This window comes from Aspergillus fijiensis, assembly GCF_003184825.1.
Source record: "Aspergillus fijiensis CBS 313.89 unplaced genomic scaffold BO72scaffold_13, whole genome shotgun sequence".
In the NCBI taxonomy this organism is placed as follows: domain Eukaryota; kingdom Fungi; phylum Ascomycota; class Eurotiomycetes; order Eurotiales; family Aspergillaceae; genus Aspergillus; species Aspergillus fijiensis.
This window is the reverse complement of record NW_024468989.1, coordinates 172,133-191,880: the sequence shown is the minus strand read 5'-3', so window position 1 is coordinate 191,880 and position 19,748 is coordinate 172,133. Positions and strand designations below refer to the sequence as shown.

At 55.3% G+C, this 19,748-nt stretch overlaps 8 protein-coding genes and 1 non-coding gene across 9 annotated transcripts; 4 read left to right on the top strand and 5 right to left on the bottom strand.

Annotated features, from left to right (window-relative positions):
* Positions 1–220: 220 nt before the first annotated feature.
* BO72DRAFT_42353 (uncharacterized protein) lies at positions 221–930 on the bottom strand. The gene has a single exon (XM_040942844.1). The coding sequence runs from the start codon at positions 832–834 to the stop codon at positions 460–462; it is 375 nt and encodes a 124-aa protein (XP_040803369.1). The 5' UTR covers positions 835–930; the 3' UTR covers positions 221–459.
* Positions 931–2,176: 1,246 nt separating this feature from the next.
* BO72DRAFT_494222 (glycoside hydrolase family 140 protein) lies at positions 2,177–3,769 on the bottom strand (the record flags this gene model as incomplete). Its single annotated transcript, XM_040948443.1, has 2 exons — positions 2,177–2,665; positions 2,714–3,769. 2 exons carry the CDS (start codon positions 3,767–3,769, stop codon positions 2,177–2,179), a joined length of 1,545 nt encoding a protein of 514 aa, XP_040803368.1.
* Positions 3,770–3,949: 180 nt separating this feature from the next.
* BO72DRAFT_505485 (SGNH/GDSL hydrolase family protein) lies at positions 3,950–5,510 on the top strand (the record flags this gene model as incomplete). The annotated part of the gene is made up of 3 exons (XM_040949193.1): positions 3,950–4,533; positions 4,603–5,226; positions 5,280–5,510. Exons 1-3 carry the CDS (start codon positions 4,363–4,365, stop codon positions 5,508–5,510), a joined length of 1,026 nt encoding a protein of 341 aa, XP_040803367.1. The 5' UTR covers positions 3,950–4,362.
* A 467-nt stretch (positions 5,511–5,977) lies between these two features.
* BO72DRAFT_484550 (FAD/NAD(P)-binding domain-containing protein) lies at positions 5,978–7,867 on the top strand (the record flags this gene model as incomplete). The annotated part of the gene is made up of 8 exons (XM_040947859.1): positions 5,978–6,343; positions 6,404–6,529; positions 6,601–6,675; positions 6,724–6,909; positions 6,968–7,220; positions 7,269–7,460; positions 7,518–7,718; positions 7,776–7,867. Exons 1-8 carry the CDS (start codon positions 6,233–6,235, stop codon positions 7,865–7,867), a joined length of 1,236 nt encoding a protein of 411 aa, XP_040803366.1. The 5' UTR covers positions 5,978–6,232.
* Positions 7,868–8,135: 268 nt separating this feature from the next.
* On the bottom strand, positions 8,136–8,217 carry BO72DRAFT_t69. The gene has a single exon. It is a non-coding gene; the product is annotated as a tRNA-Ser (tRNA).
* Positions 8,218–9,164: 947 nt separating this feature from the next.
* BO72DRAFT_373368 (putative thiamine pyrophosphokinase) lies at positions 9,165–10,165 on the top strand (the record flags this gene model as incomplete). The annotated part of the gene is made up of 2 exons (XM_040941085.1): positions 9,165–9,202; positions 9,259–10,165. The coding sequence occupies 2 exons, from the start codon at positions 9,165–9,167 to the stop codon at positions 10,163–10,165; spliced, it is 945 nt and encodes a 314-aa protein (XP_040803365.1).
* Positions 10,166–11,617: 1,452 nt separating this feature from the next.
* BO72DRAFT_341894 (putative antigenic thaumatin domain protein) lies at positions 11,618–12,148 on the bottom strand (the record flags this gene model as incomplete). The annotated part of the gene is made up of 1 exon (XM_040940622.1): positions 11,618–12,148. A coding segment is annotated over one exon (531 nt), but the record flags the coding sequence as incomplete, so codon positions are not given.
* A 1,842-nt stretch (positions 12,149–13,990) lies between these two features.
* BO72DRAFT_466936 (putative NRPS-like enzyme) lies at positions 13,991–17,286 on the bottom strand (the record flags this gene model as incomplete). The annotated part of the gene is made up of 4 exons (XM_040946806.1): positions 13,991–15,115; positions 15,176–16,178; positions 16,237–16,982; positions 17,038–17,286. The coding sequence occupies 4 exons, from the start codon at positions 17,284–17,286 to the stop codon at positions 13,991–13,993; spliced, it is 3,123 nt and encodes a 1,040-aa protein (XP_040803363.1).
* A 523-nt stretch (positions 17,287–17,809) lies between these two features.
* Positions 17,810–19,733, top strand: BO72DRAFT_494216 (dihydroxyacetone kinase; the record flags this gene model as incomplete). Its single annotated transcript, XM_040948442.1, has 4 exons — positions 17,810–17,915; positions 17,971–18,741; positions 18,795–19,040; positions 19,105–19,733. The coding sequence occupies 4 exons, from the start codon at positions 17,810–17,812 to the stop codon at positions 19,731–19,733; spliced, it is 1,752 nt and encodes a 583-aa protein (XP_040803362.1).
* Positions 19,734–19,748: the final 15 nt, after the last annotated feature.

Here is a 19,748-nt window from a genome sequence, read left to right as displayed (position 1 = left end):
GTGGTGGTGGTGTGATAGAGATTGACGAAGGTGAGTTAAAGTCGTAAAGAGTGAGTGAATGCAAGGAACGGGAGTTGGAAAAGAATGACAAGTCCACGTTCAAAGAATGAGATAGAGAGAGGGAGGGGAAGAGAATGGGGGATGGAGAGATGGGGAGATGGAGAGAGTTGCAAAAGAAGGGCAGGGACAGACAGATAAAAGGGCCAACGGCAACGACAAAGAGCGGGAGAAAGCAATGCCCGTGGGTGGATGATTGTGAATGAATTGCTTGGGTCTAGAACGGAGCCCTCAGTAAGACTGGCAACAAGTGAAAGGCCTAACAGCAGCCCTAGTCCCGCTCCAACGGGGCCACCCACCACTGAGAATAGCACCCTGCGCATCCAATGAGGGATTAATTGTGCCTGTTGGCCCTGGAATCTTCATTGCCGGTGGATCCCAGTGGATTTGCCTGTCCAATAATCAGTCCCTCCCAAGACTGAGTGACAAGTCTCCCCCGTGGAGCCACAGCCGCAAATGAGGGTTGGCTGACTTGGTGCCCAGTGGTCCGGAGATGACGACCCTCCTGCTGTCCATCCATGTCTCTCTCTCTCTCTCATCGCTCTCTATTTGCTCTCCCTCTTTTCTGTCTGTCTGTCTGTCTCGTCTGCCCCTGATCAATTGAAGATTAATTAAATTAATTAATTCATGATCGCACCAACGGATCTGGTCCATTCTCCAGGGGTTCTTCACTGTGTTCTCGAATCTTTTTTTTTTACTACTGTACTGTACATCTCCCGGTCGCGCATCTCTCCTGTCACTTTGTTTCCCCTGACTAGTTACTCGAGTACAAGTCATCAACCCCCCCGTCAGCACAACCTTCCTGCTGCAGGCTGCAGGTACCGTCCAATTTCGCTGGGTCTAATTCTGGAACGCCAACAACGCACGGAGGCTTTGCCCACCACCGGCGATCTTTACCTCCAGCTGGCAGGCGTCTTACCCGCTCCGATGATCGATCACTCCCCTGACTTACACTTAGTTAACTCACCCTCAAGAGGAGTCCAAGGCAAGTCGGCCGGGTTGCTCATGGCTGACGTCAATCGTAGAATAACCTGACGGTCGAGTCGTGCATCTTTCCTCTTGCTCGTCTTGATCGTCGTCGCGTGGTGAGCAGTACAGTAATCGCATCGCATCGTCGCCTGTGCTAAATAAAGTCTCCCTCCGTACTACCACCCATCTAGACCTCCATCTTCGACGCATATTATTAGCATCGGTAGATGAACAATGGTCGGCCACTATTGACACTAGATCAGGGGAGGGGAGATGCATGGACCCGGAGGGTCACGTGCACGCCAGGCGTGTCGGGCGACGGGCGACGGAGGGCTGCCGTGTCGAGGCGGTGCTTAAATTGCAGGAACCTCTGCGCGACCGGGCTCAATTTGAGGGCATTAGTTTGTTTATACCTGCTGAATGCTACAGTACATAATCTTGTGGTTATGTAGCCACCGAGGCCACACGCAGCAGATACAGGTCCATTAACCGTAGCAATCCGATCTAAAACTACTGCCTACTCAATAGTCAAACTGGGGAGTTCTACGTAAGCCGGACGGGGCCAGCAAACCTTGAACAGTGCTATTGAGGTCATCTCAGAGACATGTCTTAGCAGGCTATTCATAGATCCCCCTCATTTCCATGGTTTCGCCCCCTGGAGCAAAGATGCGCCACACACGCCACAGCGCAAGCCAATCGGACCCCACCGCACCGAGGCAGAGTGGGCACAAAAGGCGGTCGACACGTCGCGCGGCAGAATGACTCAGCAGTCAGGCTTTTTTTGCTGGATCCGTGGTTTGTCAGCATTCAACCCGAGGTTCGATTTTTGGGCAGTGAATGTGCAGTGGCAAGAGCCACCAGTTTACCACCCAAGGTTTACTCTCCGCAATCGGCCACGTGGATTCCACCTGCAATAGTTGGGTCAATGGTGAGGGTACTATTGGTGTTGGAGTGGTGCTAGTGTAGCTCAAGGGCTTATAATTCTGTAGGCTCGACGGAGCATTGGAGTATATGTATATCCATTGCGGGTAGGCGGTGATGTAGACGGTAACTTATAGAGATAGATCGTGTAGCACTCGCCATCTATCTTCTCTATCAACTAGCAAGGTTGCTAAGTGCTAGATACATATTTTGGTAGCATCGCTCGCTTTCAAACCACCTCCAACACCAGAACCCAATCCACATGCCCCTGCCCAACCGGCGGTGTAAACGTTCGCACCGAGCCCTGCCCGCACTGTGCGTACTCCAACGAGGTATAAGTCCCATCCAACGGATCAAACCAACTTGCCCGCGCTGGACACGAGCTCAACCCCCCGGTATCAACCCGGAACTCCTGGCCCGTGGGCGTATACACCAAGATCCAATCCCCGCCACGATCTCTGGTTGCGGTGACCCTGGCATCGTCCCCTCCCACATCCCCGACCAGCAGATCCTGCGCCGGCACGCGTCGGAAATAGCTGTCCTGGCCCCGATCCATCACCACCTTCTGGATCCACTGCATCTGACTAGACCCCGGGAGCACGAGGTCCTGCTCCCAGTCGTCGCCCGGTCCGCTCCCATCCGAGGCGTATAATCCGGGGATGGCGATTTGTTGCACGGCGTTGGCACCGTAGGTCAGGCCTGCGGCGCCGGAGAAGACCTGTCCCGCGGTCAGTATCTTTATTTAACAGGAATAGGGAATACTAACCGCCTGCCAGCTCCCGATGCGCACGTCGCTGGCATTCCAATAGAATGAATCGGGATTCCCGTCATTGTACCGGTGCTCGTAGTGCGCCTCGTTGTCGAGGACCGGACGCGGTTTGCTGCCGCCAGAAGGTTGCGTAGAGGAGTTCCCCGCCGCATACATGCGCTCGACGGGCTCCCAGCCCCGCCGGCAGTTCCACCACGGGATCGGAGGGTTGGGCGCGTAGTCCGTATGGCCGGACTGGCTGCTGTCCAGCGTGAGCCAGCTGCGGTTCCCGAAGAAGGCGTGCGCCAGGGCGATGGGACCGCCTGTGAACCATTGGTTGGTGGGGTGGATGGTCATCAGGGGTTGCCACTTGTCTGCTGCCGAGGATGATGATGATGTTGAGATAGCTTGTCGCTCGCCGGCCACGATCCCCTCGGCTAATGCATCGTAGACGGGCGACCAATCCACCACTTCATAGGTCGGGGGGACTCCTCCTCGGAGGTAGTCCGCCTTGACAGCAGTCTTGTTCTGCCAGTAGGGGTTAGTGTCGGCCACGAGGGTCTTGGGGAGGTAGGGGTATCGCTGGCCGATAAAGTGGCCGAAGGGGGTTGCTGTCGTTAAATTGAGAACGCTGGCGGAGTTGTCGCTTCCATGCACGAACTTCCCCCACGCGGGCACCAGACAGATGCGGATGCCTTTGCTCCATGCCAGTGCGACGATTGAGTCGATATAGGCCCAGTACGCCTCGTTCGGCCGCGTCACATCTTCGTCGATGAAGGTCAGATCCCCGTTGCGGTTGGGGCTGGTGATCCCTTCCTGGGTGAAGCCGACAGCGAGAACGACCGTGAATCCCTTGCGTGCGCGGTCGGACAGGTAGGTCTCCGCCTCGCTGTAGTTGAGCCGGTGGAATAGCAGCCACGCGGTGTCAGCCTGCCAGAAGAATGGCTTGCCGTTGGACTGCTGCAGGAAGCGGCCGTCCGGTGAGGGGGTGATGGCGTAGTCGCTAGGGACTTGCCATGCCACCACGGCGTGGATTAAATGAACAGTGAAGTGGAGAAAGGCAATTCTGAGCATGATGGTCTATGTTGTCTTGATGCTGGCAGTCATTGCGGTGACAGTGTTGCAGTCGACTTGGGAGAATCTCCGCTTTTCGACCCTCGGAACTGCTGCACAATGCAGAATGACCGCATACGAATATTGCACCATGTTACAATCTCCTGGCAGGCGATACCACCTATGCAAGGGCAAAATCCCACCAATTGCGAATTGCTGGAGACATGCTGCAAGATGCTTGGGTTGACCACACTGGGTACTGTATTTGGTGGTCCGGCTAAATCCAATTACCCCGCAATCTAAAGACCGTCGTTAGGGCACAGCCTGTACGCGGGGAGGAGTTCTGCACTGACATCATGCCAGTCTCTCTCTCAATCAGCCTATTCGAACCTGCTTAATACATCCCCTGCATGAGTGTTAGACCGCCTCACGAGAATCTCCACCAACCATGGGGACCAAGAGTTGTGAATCTCCCCGCAGCAATGCCCGGGGAAACTGCTATTGCGGGCCTGCGGGCCTTGGTCACTTGAAATACTACCGGAGCACACCCCGTCTATCATAAGACATGGTTCCCCAGAAGATCTCACAACCGAAACGCTGACACCTCCATCACGATGAAGTCTGCGCTTCGAGTGCTCGTTCTGGCGCTGACCACCAGCCCTGCAGTCTGCGCACCGGCGCGGCGATCACAGGCCCTGTTGAAGAAGTTCTCTTCGCTGGTGATTTTCGGAGACAGCTACACCGATGACGGCGTCTATTCGTACACCCCACCGGTGGCAGCGCAGGTATGACTTTGGCTTCTCCACAACCACTGCAGCCCAAAGACAACCACTCACAATCAACAACACAAACAGTCAACCGACGAATGGGACGGAGGCCGCGCATGGCCGAGTTACGTCCAGCAGTACACGGGGATCAACCTCTACGACTACGCCGTGGCAGGCGCGGTCTGCGACTCCGTGGAGGCCGACACCTCGCGCAACGGGGTGAAACAGGACCAGCTCCCCAAGTTCCTCGCCGACAATGAGTATGTCAACAAGACCACCGGCCAGACCGCCCTCATCAACCGACCCGCCGAGACCGTCTACGCGATCTGGATTGGCACCAACGACCTGGGGCCCGGCAGCTTTCTCACCGAGGCGCAGCCCGCCGGCATGGCATTGACCTACTTCACCGACTGCGTGTATACCCAGCTCGATCGACTGCACGCCGCCGGCGCCCGCAACTTCGTCCTGATGAACCTCGTCGCCCTCGAGCTGGCCCCGGAATACGCCACCCCGCAGAACGGGGGCCTCCCCACGGGGGAGTACTGGACGGACAAGTCCACGTACGACCCGAACATCACGCAGTCGAGCGAGAAGATGCGCCAGTACTCGACGCTGGTGAACGCGGTGTTCAACTATCAGACGCCGTACGAGGTGCAGATCGCCCAGCGGTATCCGCAGAGTAGCTTTGCGCTCTATGACACGCATGCTTTGGTAAGGACGGCTGAGTTTTGGAGGTGATTGAGGCAGGCTGACATATCACGCAGACGACGGATATCTGGGAGAACCCGTCCCAGTACCTGAACGGCACTGCGCCGCTCAACGTCACCAGCTCGATCTATCGGTGTGGCTCCGCCTGCAGCTCGAGTGCGGTCCGGGACAGCTATATGTGGTGGAACGACCTCCATCCGTCCGAGCAGACGGATCGCATCATTGCGCGGGAGTTTGTGAATGTGGTCAAGGGACAGAGCAAGTGGGCCAAGTATTGGAGAAGCTGAACGGTCGAATAGTGGAACAATGCAAGCGTGGGCCTCTACTCCTACTTCTGCTCGGTAAATCGTACTAGAGTAAGAGTAAGAACATGCAGTCCGGACAATTGCTCTCCTTGTTGTCAAATCAGTCCGTCAAGACAGATACAGATTGGAGGTTGAGCGGGGCAAAGAAGGGGACGGATAAATAACCCCCTTTTTCGTCTTACTGTTCCGGGCGGACCGGCCCGGAAGGGAGCAACCATCATGATAGCCATATACACTAGACTGTCAGTATGCACTTTACCGGTACAGTAGTTGGATAGTATGATATACTGAGGGGTTTTGCAGGCTTCACCGGTGTGGTGGATAGGTAGAAAAGGACCCTGGCGAGGCTCATCTTGCACGTCGAATCGCCCCGTCCAGCAACCGGCGCATTCTCCACTCTAAGCCCAGATAGCAATCCCATTGAACCTGCCAACTCACACTGAAACACCGGGAAATGATCGACATATTCTATCGACCCTTGTGGATAGACTCCTACTCATAATCATAACAATCAGTACTTGCGTGAGCCCACTCTGATCCGTCGGATCCCGTCTTATCTCCGAGGCAATACCCCGAGTCCGAGTCTCCGAGAGAGGAATGGTCGCTTCACCTATGCATGGTTAAAATGTCCTGGGAAGTCGACGCGAGAGGAGGCAGTCAAGCGAGCTTAGATCAGCACTCAGCTTACAAGACAACAAATCACAATGACCGTCACAGGCCAAGAACCCCGACCGTTGCAGGTGTTGATCGTTGGGGCCGGGATTGCAGGCCTGACTGCAGCCATTGCACTGAGCAAACAAGGGCATCATGTCGTGGTGTGTATATCTTGATGACATACTCGAGATCTTATGGAGTGTATGTGCTGAGCGTCTCAGATTGTGGAAAAGTCCAAGTTCTCGCGCGAGGCTGGCGCTGCGATCCATGTGCCGCCCAACTGTACTGCCTTGCTCAATTGGCTGGACATCGACCCCAGGGATTTCGGAGGCACGCTCTTGGAACAGGTTTGGAACCTGCCATAAGATGCTTGCTTTGTGGTGTGGCACAGCGGAATGAAGACTGAGTCGTCGATTAGATTCATCGGTATGATCACCTAGGCGATCTGAAGTATAAGAAGGAGTTCGATGGCATTCGACACATGTGGCAAGCAGTGAGTTGGCCAGTATCGTCACTTGAGTATAAGGTGCTAAGTCTTCAGGAATGGTACCTCGTGCACCGCGTCGACCTACACAATTATCTCAAGCAGCGAGCCTTGCAGACAGCCACTCTGCACATGGGCTGTAAGATTGTCGGGATCGACGTGGACAGTGAGCGCCCTTCGGTGACACTTGACAATGGAGATCGGTTTGAGGGCGATCTGCTGCTTGGGGCCGATGGTCTTCACGTACGTATTCCGGCTGAAGTTGAATCACGAAAGGAAGACACTTTAACCCGCGCGATAGTCCATCGTCCGCAACGAGATAGGACAACAGCCACCTGCTCCATTCCCGGCGGGCAAATCCTGCTTCCGTTGGCTGCTGTCCACCGATGACTTGCGCCAATTGGCCGCGACTAAAGACATTGTCCAGGAGCCTGGCGTCTTTATCGAATGGGCAAGGGATGATCGACGCCTGGTCGCGTATCCCTGCTCTAATAACAAAGTGTTCAATCTCTGCGCGTTCCTCCCTACGGCCGAGGCGGGTGGGCTTGGCGAAGGTAAGCACCACACTCGATTCAAATCCAACATTCTGACCGGGCAAGTAGGCTGGCAAGCGGTCGGAAGCAAAGATGCACTTGCGTCCGGGTTCTCCGGCTTTGGACCAGCGGTCAAGGAACTCGTGGATGGGGCCGACGATAACCTCAAAGTCTGGGAGCTCTTTGACATGAAGACCCTCCCGACCTGGGTAAGAGGTCGGTCAGCATTGCTGGGAGATGCTGCCCATCCCTTCCAACCTTGTGCGTGACAGAGACTCTCCCCGGACGAACGACCACAGTAGGCTAACAATCAAGCAGATATGGGTCAGGGTGGGGCCATGGCCATCGAGGATGCTGTTTCCCTCGCAGTCTTACTACCCGCCAGGACTCGCACGGAAGACATTCCGGCCCGTCTGGCATTGTATGAGGAAGCCCGTCGGTCCCGTGTCAATCTCGTCCTGGATTATACACGCATGAATGGCGTGGATGAAAATGACACCACGGCCCGGAGAATGTCAGGTAAGATCCAGGCCAGTCCGTCCAGGGTACGGGGCATTTTGCTCACGACGTCATTAGCTGCGGAGATGGTGAAATTTATGGGAATCTGCTTTTCGCACAACGAAGTCAAGAGTTCCACAGCATTGCTCGAACGGTCCAAGCGGAAGTGAAATGGACCCATCGATGTGTCTAATGTGATTGCAGTGATGCAAGATATCCATTGTTGGAAATGGTACTAAGTTGAAATGCATCTTTCATGCTCTTGTGCTGGATCTCATCTGGAGTGAGCCTAGTAGGTGATAGATAGCAGAGAACAGGAGATGTATCTCGCGTGGCACCAACCCTGTGCATGTCCGCATGCCACACCAAGCATTTCATTGCCGCCATTGACGCGATTTTGCAAAATAGCCAGGGGCAGAGAGCCCCGGAGCAAAAAGACGACAGCAGTCGGATTTGAACCGACGCCTCCGAAGAGAATAGATTTCTAGTCTATCGCCTTAGACCACTCGGCCATACTGTCTGGGATGAGGTGTTTGGGGTAGAATTGGCATCCTCAAACAAAAAGCCATAAAGGGGCTGTGGGAGACCCACTTCTCGGTCGAGTTCCGCGGTTCTTGTTGGAGAGTACTTCATTGAGCTCAAATCTTTTGATCTGAATATGATTATGAAAATACGTGCTTTTCAAGATCGGATTCATATGGCTCCAAGGAAGCAAGTCTTGTGTTGAGTAGTGGTGAGAAACCATAGTACTGTATTTGTTTGAATCCTTCCCAGCAGTCAGCAGCAAAGGAAGTAACTAACTTGGAACTTAAGGTCCCGGTCTACATGGGCTTTAACCGGTTTCAGCCTAGACTCAGCCCCAGCGGAGCTTTGCTCGATGTGGTTAAGTTAGTTCGGCAAGCTTAGTAATTAAGTATCAGCTAGGCTGCTTGAGGTCTAGTGCCATTTTGCGCAGAGAAGACGGCGCATCTCCTTGATGGTCAAGACCTGCACTATCACGATGCCGAATCTTGCTAATCTGCTTTCTCTCTCTTTCAAAAGCTAGCTATTTCCCGTTCTGATGAGATACTGCTTGACTGGTCCAGAAGAAAACAAATGTAATGCGGATCATCTGTCCGATCCTAAACGTGGAGACCGACTTGAGGATATATACATTCTGCAGTCTGTGAAACATCGGATAGAGTATACATATACACTAATCTACCATTCAGTTGGCTGAGTCGCACCTCGGAGCTCCGTACATACACAGCTTACACAAAACTACAAAAACGAATCCTGTCTAACATCATATCAAAACATTCTTCAAAGTTGGTTATCGACAGCTGCTGGCGCAGTTGATTGTCGGAATGGAAAAGGGTTTCTCCCGCTTATCTTATCTCGCCGGCTGTTTTCCTCCTTCCTTCTGGTTTCCACCTCCTTCATCTTACGACACAACACACAACACAGCACAACACAATGTCCAAGCCGATGGAAAACTTCCTCCAAGTCGTTCAAGATTGCGACAAGTGAGCGCCTTGTCGTCCTCTTACATCTATCACCACTTACTCACATCCCATACTAGCTTTCCCTACCCGGAAGACCCCGTCTACGATAACCGCACAAGCACGCTGTGGAAGTTCTACCTCCCCGACGATGACCGACCCCACGGACTCCTGACCGACGACATCGTCCACGCCATGCCCTGGACGCCCGACTTCGACATCACAACCGAGCCGGAGAAGCAAGTCCGCCTGCGCCGTCCCGCGGGGCCGGACTGGCAGGCCCAGTGCACCCAGGTCCTGGCGCACCAGATGAACCGTGCCCGCGAACTCGGGGTCTTCCCCGAGCTCGGTCGGACCCGCGGGGAGGTGTTTCCCATCGTGGGGGCTCAGTTCCCGGTCGCCATTGATCGCAGCGAGTTCTCCATGTGGGGGATCATTGGGCAGGGGGTGCACATGACGGTCTACACGCGTACGGTCGCAGGGTACCAGTTCTGGATCCCGCAGCGCAACCCCAACAAGAAAACCTACCCGGGGCTCCTGGATAACGCGGTCGCGGGCGGGATGGCTATTGGAGAGACGCCGTGGCAGTGTCTGGTCCGCGAGGTCGAGGAAGAAGCGGGCATGACGGCGGCCCGGGTGCAGTCGGACGCTCGCGCGGCGGGGACCGTGACCTGGATGAATGTTAGTGATGTACGCGCCTCGGGACCGGTAGGACTCATCAATCCCGGGGTGCTCTTCGTGTATGATATGGAGATGGGAGAGGAAGAGGTTTTGCGACCGGTGGACCAGGATATTTGGCAGTTCCATCGCATGGGGGTGGAGTTGGTGAAACAGGCGCTGCTGGAGGGACGGTTTAAACCTAGCAGTGGTGCTGTCATGCTGGACTTTCTGATTCGTCATGGACTACTCACTGCTGAACAGGAGCCTGACTATGCGGAGATCGTGGCCAGGCTGCACCGCAAGCTGCCTTTGCCGTGTGGTCCATAGAGTAGGTACTTGTGGGGAAACAAAGGACCACGTGACGTCACCACCTGTCACTCGTATCATTATCGATGTGATTCGTGTCCACGGTTCCAGTTTTACTGTCAACTTCCCTCTCGAGAGTGCGTCATGCCCGCCAATATCGAATCAGAGTCGGATGTATCCGGCTCCGCCAGTACAATGAAATTACCTGACAAGCGCCTTATCAAGCATCTCAAAACGCGTGACCCGGCCTTCCTTCCTCTTGAAATTATCCATGGCATCCTGCGGTTCGCTACGTGTACGGAGGCTGAGTTGAGCAACTGCTGCCAAGTCAGTTGTGCTATGCCGATTAACTTTTGTGGACTAGGAGGGGTCAGTCTCCCATACAGGAATCGAGCATTACTACAGGCATGTGGCCAGAAACCACGATTACAGGATCGGTCATTGCAACTATCCTGCAGCAGCCGAGAAAGCTGAAGCGGTCGAAAGTTTACTTCAGCCAGAGTCGTATGCGACCCGAGGATTTCGTCGCCGGCCCCTGGTATGGTCTCCTCCAGCACCGGGACACGCTAGAAAGCCTGGTGATTGAGACGGCTTATCGGAGTGGATCGATTGGAAGCTGTCCGAGGAGCTGTTGAAGGATGTCCATCCTTGTGCTCCTCTTGGGGAATTTCCCGCCCTCAGTGAGCTTACAGTTAACGAGGAATGCCTCCATTGCGGACTTCCTTGCGATGCTCCTTGCTCGCACGAGAATGATTCGCCGTGGATGATTCAAGAATTTCCACACAAATTTGGAAACCTTAAAGATCATGGATTGTGACTATGTGGACCAAGAAGGACTGGACTTTGATAGCGTGCTGGAGCAGTTCGTGGGTGAAGGGAAAGGATGCCTCAAACAGATCGAGATCACAACCAGGAGATCTTACAAACCCCTCGACTTCAGCCAGACTGAATCGGCTTGTTTGGAGAAAGGGTGCGATTTGAACAGCGGATATGCGGCCCCGGTGGCTCTCAGGTTTCGAAAGTCAGCAATTCCACGTCTGTTGCCGCCGACGCTCAACACCCGCAGCTCCCAGTCGAGGCATAACTTCGAGGCAGTTGAAACAAGTACATCTAGATTCATGCGATCTGACAAGTGACCCGACTGAGGCCGTGCGACCGATACAAAATTGGCGATTATAGTGAGATAAAGTACAAATGAGATGACCATGCGTCCAGCGTCACGTCATCAATGAATGGAAGCCCAAAGAGGCAAGGATAAAGGTAGATAAGAACACACCTATGTATACGAATTGATTGAAAGGTATAAGACTAAAGCACTGAAAGGCAGACACTCGCAGGTTCGAAGGACCGTTCCCGCAAGAGTCAACAGAAAGAGAAAGGATAAGAAAGTCGAGTGGCATATGTCATCGCGTGAAGAAAGAGAAGAAACGAGACAGGCGAGTCTCAATGGAACTGTTTGTCTTCGGACAGCGGTCAGCCCAGAACCAGCTTGATCACACTGTCCGACGAACAGCTGAGGGTGTCGACATCGTCGGGGTTCTGGTACGCCTCGGAGCAGTCGCTGTCGCCGGCGGCGCACTTGGCCGACGGGCACGACTCGACGCTGGGGACGGCGGAGAAGCCGTATTCGGTGAACCACGAGTTCTTCTCCATGTTGATGCAGGACAGGTCCCACCAGACGGTCTCGCTCTCGGCGGTGTACTCGAACTGCAGCACCTTGCTCACTTCCGTGGTCGACGACAGCTTGATGGAGATACCGCCGCCGTCCGGGTTGGTGCGCCAGCTCTCGGTGAAGGTGCCGCCGGCGGGGACGAGGGTCTGCATCTCGCCCTGCGTGTTGGAGACGGACCAGGCGTAGATGGTGTGGTTCAGATTGTTGACGATCTCGACACGGCCGCCTGTCGCGCTGCTGCTGCTGCTGCTGGTGGTCGAGGAGGCGACGGCGGAGGCGGAGGGAGTGGCCGAGGCGTGGGTGGAGGCGAAGGTAGAGGTGTGATGCGCCGTGGTGGTGGGCTTGACGGTGGTGGTGGTGGTGTGCGAGCCGTGTCCGTGGGAACCAGCCACAAGGACTTCGGTCACCACCTGCGTCTCCGTCTCGACCTGCACCTCGGTGGCCGTCGGGGGCATGGCGATGGGAATGGCCGAGGCCATGGCCGCGAAGAGGGCGGCGGCGCGGATGTAGTTGGAGAACAACATGGTGGAATAAAGTAGAGACAGGACGTCAATATCGACTCAGACGATTTTTACACTGACGCGAGTTGAGAAAAAAAAGGAAGGACGATCGGACGATACGATCGAATTGTGGCTGGTTAACTGAGTTAGGGGGGTTTCAAGGAATGACTTCTGACTGATAGCAGCCAGAGAAAAAAGAGTGACAATCCCGAAGGAGAGATGGGGATGAGGAACGGCGAAAGTGTAGGGGAACAGAAGACTCGACGAAAGGAGAGAAAGAGAAGGAAGGAAAGAAGTAAAAGGAAGGAGCAGCAGAGCCAGCAGGACTTAAAAGAAGTATGACAGGCTTTCAATACAGTGGTAAGGCGCGCGGACCCAATGTAGCGCCCCCCCCCCCCCCCCAGCGAGGAGAAGGAGGGGGGGGCAGACGAACATGTTTGGGACTTCAGGCCCCATCCATTGCATGGATTCTCCTATTGACTGGTCTCTTCTGGTCTGGCCTGATTGCTTAACCAGATTGGCTCAAGTGGATGGCGTGGCCTGCCAGGCACCAAGTGGGCCCAACAGAAGTCGGTCGAACGTGGCACTGGTTGGTGAATCATTCTCTCCCCTGACACACCGACAAGGTCATCCGTGCATTTGCAGGAATTCATCAACGAGAGGAAGAGTGGAGGGGGGGAGGGGAGGATGAGATCAGATCGGAGGAGGTTTAATTTATTTCGATCGGGGTGGTTCCCCAGAGTCCATCGACAGTCAGTCAGAGCTGTTCAACATGGACAGAGTGACCATCCTCTGGATCAAGTCATCCCAAGGATTTTCCATGATTTTCAGCAGACGGAAGCTTGTCAGTTGCCGCGTACGCAGTCTAATGGCTGAAGGCCCAGTGTGTGAGTGGGGAAAAGAGAAAACCCGAACAATAGGCTGCCATTGATAGCTGTCGACGCTGCTTGGCGCTTCGTCGGCCGCGCGGGAGAGAAACCTTGAGCAGGACGCTGCCCTAACTTCAGGTTACCTTGCGGTGCGAAATCGCTTCCGATTGCACTGCCATCCCAACCTCGGAGAATAAGTTATTTGTAGTCTCGCTAGTTCACTTAGTGACAGGGGTAAGGAAGGGTGGTCAGCATCTTGAAACAACCCCAAAGTGATACCTCACATCTGTTATCAGCAGGGGGATGGGGGATTGACCGGACTGGGGCCGTTTAGACTGGGCGTTGGTGGTGCTGGTGCTGGTGCTGGTGCTGCTGTTGACCAAGGCATACCCGGTTTCTTCGGGTATTGAGCCCGACCAGTGGATCCCAACTTTTGCTCACAAACATTCACAGGCCCTAAGAGTGGTGCAGTGGGCTGAATCTTGCCACCATGAATCGTTCGGATCAGGTACAGTCACTTTTGCCGCCTCGAGCCATGGATGGCTGTTGGTGCCTGAGAAAAAGTGGAGGTGAGTCGGCATTGGTCATCCGAGGCTTTCGCCCCTTGGCTGGATGCCTAGTGCCTGGATGCCTGGATGCCTTATGTTTGATGTCTTCAATCCCTGCCTTGGGCATGGGTAGGTTGAGGTACGGAGAAAGCAATGGTATTGAACAAGACTACAGCTAACTCATGACTCCTGCATACTAGAACAATGACAATCGAACCCCACCAGCCCTCACAGAAACAACTTCCAAGTTAACAAAATCACCACTCCCCCCGCCAGGAATCCACAAACTTTCGAATCAGCCCGTTCGCGATCAACTCAACGCCTCCCCTCAATGACGGACTCGCCGCCTCCGTCTTCTCCATCTCGAAGCTCAACCCGGCTCGACCGGGGTTCTCGTTATCGTACTTCTCCGTGAAGAAATCCAGCAGTTTGATGGTGGGATTCTTGGCCGGGTCCGGATCGGATTCGCGAAGCCGCTGCACCCATTCCCGCTTGGGCAGGATCTCGAACTCCAGTCCTGCTTGCTGCAGCGCGGGGAGCAGGTCCTCCGTCCAGCGGAAGGTCCTGGAGTTCTGCACATGGTAGACGACGCTTGGGTCATGGCGGGAGATCATTGCTAAGGTGGAGGAATCGGCGGTGGCAATGCCGCTGAGTTCAAGCACTGCATCGGCCACCACGTCGACAGGCAGCCAGGACGGGGTCTCGTCGAGCGCCGGCAGAGCTTTGAGGGTGTGTGCGGTCTGCAGCATCAGCGGGATGGCTTCGGTGCGGTTCCACTTGCCCGTCACCGTGTCGCCGACGATCTGGCCCACGCGGAGGACCTTGGCGACCATTCCCGTCGTTTCGGCCGCCGCTTGGATGATGCGCTCCGCCACGAGCTTGGAGCGCGCGTACCCCATGTTCTGTGCGTGCGCTAGCTCCGGGATCGGGCCCTCGGCGATGGTCGCCGGCAGAGGCGTGCCGGCGGCGGCGGAGATCGACGAGCAGAAGTAGAATTCCGCGGGGGAGGTGCGCGTGCTGGAGAGGCACAGGTTGATCAGGTTGTGGACGCCGCGGATGTGTTGTTGCTCGAAGCTCTGCACGCCCAGGGTGAAGTTGACGGCCCACGCAGCGTGGATGACCTTGGTGAGCGACTGGCGCAGGTCGTCCAATACCGCGACTGGCAGGCCAAGATTCTCGCGGCCAAACTGCGATGGCAGGGCAATGATCTTGGACACATTAACCATCGGCAGCGATCGGGTGGACAGGCTCGTGAGCACGCGGTCGAGCGCGTCGGAGGGGCTGCTCGCCCGCACAAGGCAGTAGATCTGCTTAACGGACGGGTTCTGCATGAGGCGTGAGAGGATGTAAACGCCCAATGAGCCAGTGGTGCCGGTAAGAAGCTGCGTGGTTTAGTACCTGATGGAGATCCCAACGTGATCTAGAGAGGGACTGAAACTTACAACCGTCTCTTCGGCAGTGGGTCTGCTCACGAAAGTCGAATATTTATCGATCAGTCGGGCCATGACACTCAGCTCGTCTTCAGCGCTGCTCTCTTGCCCGGTGCGGACCGCGTCGAGATGAGCAGCCAGTTTGCGAATGTTGGCGCAGTCGTAAATCACGTTATGACCCAGCTGAGCGGACCCGATGTCCACTTGATTCTGAATAACACCGCGTGCCTTGATGGCCTGAAGACTGTCCACACCTGCTTCGTAGAAGTCCGTGTCCAGATCGATCTCCGTGAATCCTAGCTCGTCCCGGAATAAGGACAGCAGGAACTGCTCCAGCTCCTGTACGTTATCGAAGACGCGGCGACTTGCCGCGGCGGTCGAGCCACCTTCCTGGAGCTTCCGGTACTTCTCCTCGATCTGATCATTGAATTCGAGGTAGCACCGGTTGCGGATCATGGTCCCTTTGTCGGTGGCGGGATATGAACAGCCGGGGTCCAAGACGATAACCATGTCGCGGGAGATCTGACTGAAGGCCTCTGCATTTGCGTTGGCTGCGGCAATGTCCGGCCAGATCTGTTCGAGGATCTCTGCCTTTGTCATCTTTTGACACTCGACGCTGGGTACGACAAGCAGGCCCGGGAGCGGACGCCCGACGCCGTACACGAGATTGTCCTGGACATAGCGATTTTGGCGGATGCGGTGCTCGATGGGCACGGGAAGCACCTTCTCGCCGTTGACGAGCGTGATGCGATCGTCCAGTCGACCCAAGTACTTCCACGCATTGGGGATGGACGGGTGTTTCAGGAACGTATCGCGAGTGTGGAAGGAGTTTGGGGGGTCGTCTGAGTTCGAGCTGACCTTGGCCGGTAGACCATCGAGCACGACGCACTCGTACGAGCCATCCTCCAGCAGGTCCATCTTCACAAAAGGAGCCACCTTGGGGAGGGGTCGGACGTAATTCCATGCCTTGTCTTCCGGGGGTCGTTCGGAGGTCATGAGTTGACCAAGTTCGGTTCTGCACTCTCGATTAAATTTCCAGACATCAAGGTATCTTTGGAGAGGGGCTAACATACGCGCCGTAGTGACTGATCAGCCGCACTCCTTGCTCGACGAGAAGATCTCCCAGATCATCGGGACAGCTGCTCCCACCAAAGAGAACCTGCTGGCACTGCGCTAAGGCCGCAACACCGCCCTCGACTTCACTCAGCAGTTTGAGCACATACGGCACGCCATGGAAGCTTTCTGGGGTTGTCACCCGCATCGTCTCGAGGACATGATTGCCTGTTAAGGGCAAGTTGGCGTTGTAGATCGCAACCGGCTTGCGCTTGAACAGCGATCGGAAGAAGGTCGAAAGGCCGTGGTTGTGGTACAACGGCAGGGTTAGCAAGGCCCGGTATCCCTTGCTGGTGCTGTAGTTGGCAATGCACGCCCCATGGGTCTGGAAGATTGGCTTGGGAAGGCCCGTAGACCCGGATGAATGGATGATGAACGCCCATTTCTGACTCAAGTGGCTGTTGTCGGTCAGCTGTAGAGACGAGCTGAGGGTGCTGGCTGAGTAGGCGGCATGGTCCGGGATCTTGTAACTAGTAAGGGATGTGGTAGACTCGAGCTTGTTCACAGCCTTTGTGGTTGACCCGGAGTAGAGGAGTTGAGTACACTTGGTGGCTGCGAGGAGATTCACATAAGCTTCCGTGCTGAGTCGGGTCGAGAGCAGCAAGACGGCGTATCCCAATCGGGTCAGTGCGAACAGGGAGACAATGTAGTCGAGATTAGAGGCGCCGAGAATCGCGACAACTCGGTTCTCCGTCGGGTGCGAGAACTGCGTAGCGACATTAGAAAGGAAGAGGATATGTAGGCGAAGGCATTGCTCTTACCTTCTCAAGTCCAGCCTTCTTCAATTGCTCGATTGCGCCGTTGGCGAAGCGATCCAGCTGGCGAGCAGAGTAGTATACATAGTCGCTGACCCCATGAGAGCTTTCCGGGTACCCTACCAGTGGTAGGTCTGGGGCATCCTGGATCAGTCGCAACAGCACGTCGTTAATCGTCTGAGGAGAGATCTCTTTCTCGTGAGGCGGGCTGGGTGGGAGTTCACCCAGCTGTCGGGCCTCTGTCACGCTGTCCATGTCGGATGAGGTGAGAAGCATGGTTACTCTGAGTGCAAAAGATGGAAGATAAGCCTTTTTTTGGCTGAATTGCGGCTCCATGCATATGATGAATCGTTTATCTATTACTCTGTACTTGCTGGATTGCGGGGGAATACGCGAAAGAATCCCCCGGTTAGGGTGTGGGGTCGGAAAAGTGCATCCCCACTCGGATAAGCATCGCCTTAGCCGACCAAAGCAATCGCTCCAAGCCCGGAAAACCGTAGAATCAAGATAGGACGCGTCTGGGTAACGCTTCGGACTTTATTCCTCTCGCACGTAGTCTGTATCTTGCAATCATTGGGGCGGAAATCATCACCAGAGCATCAATTCAACCGAGGGTGCCGGACTTGTATCCCCGTCATGGGCCGACTTTCGAAGCGGTCCGGAATGCTTCACGTTGTAGGAAAAGGGTATGGCAAACATGTAAAGGGATAAAAGTCGCCACAAAGAAGCTGAGGCTGCGGTCATACTGGCATCACACGATTTGTTCACGCTTGGCGCAATGGCAACCAGACACTTCATCAACGACGGGACCACTCTCGTGCAGGATGCGCTCCAGGGCCTGGCACTGACCCACCCCTCGCTGATTTACGACCCCGATAATAAATGTGGGTGACGAGATTCAAAGCCGGCCCAATACCAGCCAATGCTAATGCACTGCAGCAATCGTTAACTCCCGCCATGACGGCAACGCCAAGGTGACTCTGATATCTGGCGGTGGTGCGGGACACGAGCCTTCGTTTGCCGGCTTGGTTGGCGATGGCCTACTCAGCGCTGCGGTCTCCGGATCCGTGTTTGCATCGCCAAGTGTGCATCAGATCCAGAGCGCGATTGCTTCAGCCGGTGGATCGGCTGGGACACTGCTGATAATCATGAACTACACCGGGGACGTCCTCCACTTTCATCTCGCTGCAGAGAAAGCTCGTCTCGCGGGCCATGAGATGGCAGTCTTGGTCGTGGGGGACGACGTGTCGGTTGGCCGACGCAAAAGTGGCAAGGTAGGCCGGAGAGGGCTAGCTGGTACTGTCCTCGTGGAGAAGATCCTTGGGGCTGTCGCGCAGTATGAACGTGCCACTCTGAAGGAATTATATCAATTAGGTGAGGGCGTTGTGGCGAACCTGGCCACGGTCGGAGCTGCCTTGGATCATGTGCATCTGGTGGGAAAGCCTACCACAGACCTGACGGTGCGGACAGACCAGGTCGAGGTTGGCATGGGGATCCACAATGAGCCAGGGTGCTACGTGCTTAAGCCTCAACCTGATATCAACATTCTTATAGATCAGATGCTGGATCAATTACTGGATCAGGAAGACAAAGATCGAGCATATGTCCGGTTCGACGATGCGGAAGATTTGGTGCTCATGGTTAACAACCTTGGTGGCGTTTCGAACCTCGAGTTCTCAGCTGTGACGAAGGTGGTCATCGCACGACTTGGTAAGTTAGGGATCCCCTTCTGTGATTCAATTTGGCTAACAAGAGAGACGCAGGTGAACGCAACTTGCATCCAAGACGAGTATACGCTGGGGCTTACATGACCAGCCTAGACGGAAAGGGATTTAGCATCACATTGCTCAAAGCCAGCAAAGCAATGATACAAGCCTTAGATGCCCCTGCATCGAGTCCTGGCTGGACCGCCCACCAACATCTGGAGACATCTCCCGTAGCAAGAAAGTCATCTGCTGCTGCGGACGAGAAGGCCAAACGCCTCGATTCAAGTTCATCGCGATTGAAGGGTCAGTAGCATCGTTGCTACCCCTCCGTATACGTCATCACCTAACAATAATCTTGATGCAATAGTGGATAATCGATCGCTTTCGGCGGCCATTACTCGTGCCTGTCACAAGCTTGTGGCTGCGGAGGAAGAGATCGATCGCTTCGACTCCTTGGTCGGGGATGGAGACTGTGGCTCGACGCTGGCGCGGACAGCCCGAGCAATGCTGGCGGACATGGAGAAGGGCGGCTGCGTGGCCCCCGACGGCGATGTGGTTGGGTCCGTGGAGGCCATTGCTCAGGTGGTGGAGAACAACATGGATGGCACTTCGGGCGCACTTTATGCGATTTTCCTCAATGCAGTCGGTGCCTCCTTGCGGGACGCCGGAGACAAATTGCCGGAAGAGAGACTAGTCGGAGCCGCTGACTGGAGCGAGGCTTGTGTGGCAGGACTGGATGCTCTGCAGCGCGCCACTCCAGCACGAGTAGGAGACCGGACGTTGATGGATGCGCTCGATCCGTTCATCAGAGCGCTGCAAGCGGGCGAATCCGCCGAGGCCGCTCTGCTAGCCGCCGAGTCTGGGCGCGATCGGACGCAAGGGATGCGAGCCTCGCTGGGGCGCGCTGTCTATGTCCCCGAGCAAGGTTGGAGCGAAGTTCCTGATCCCGGGGCTGCCGGACTTGTAGTCTTGCTCAAAGGTCTCTTGTTAGCTTGAGCATGTCGAAGTCTC

Coding starts and splice junctions, on each gene's coding strand:
- BO72DRAFT_42353 (XM_040942844.1), bottom strand. CDS start 834: ATGACTTGTACTCGAGTAACTAGTCAGGGGAAACAAAGTGACAGGAGA.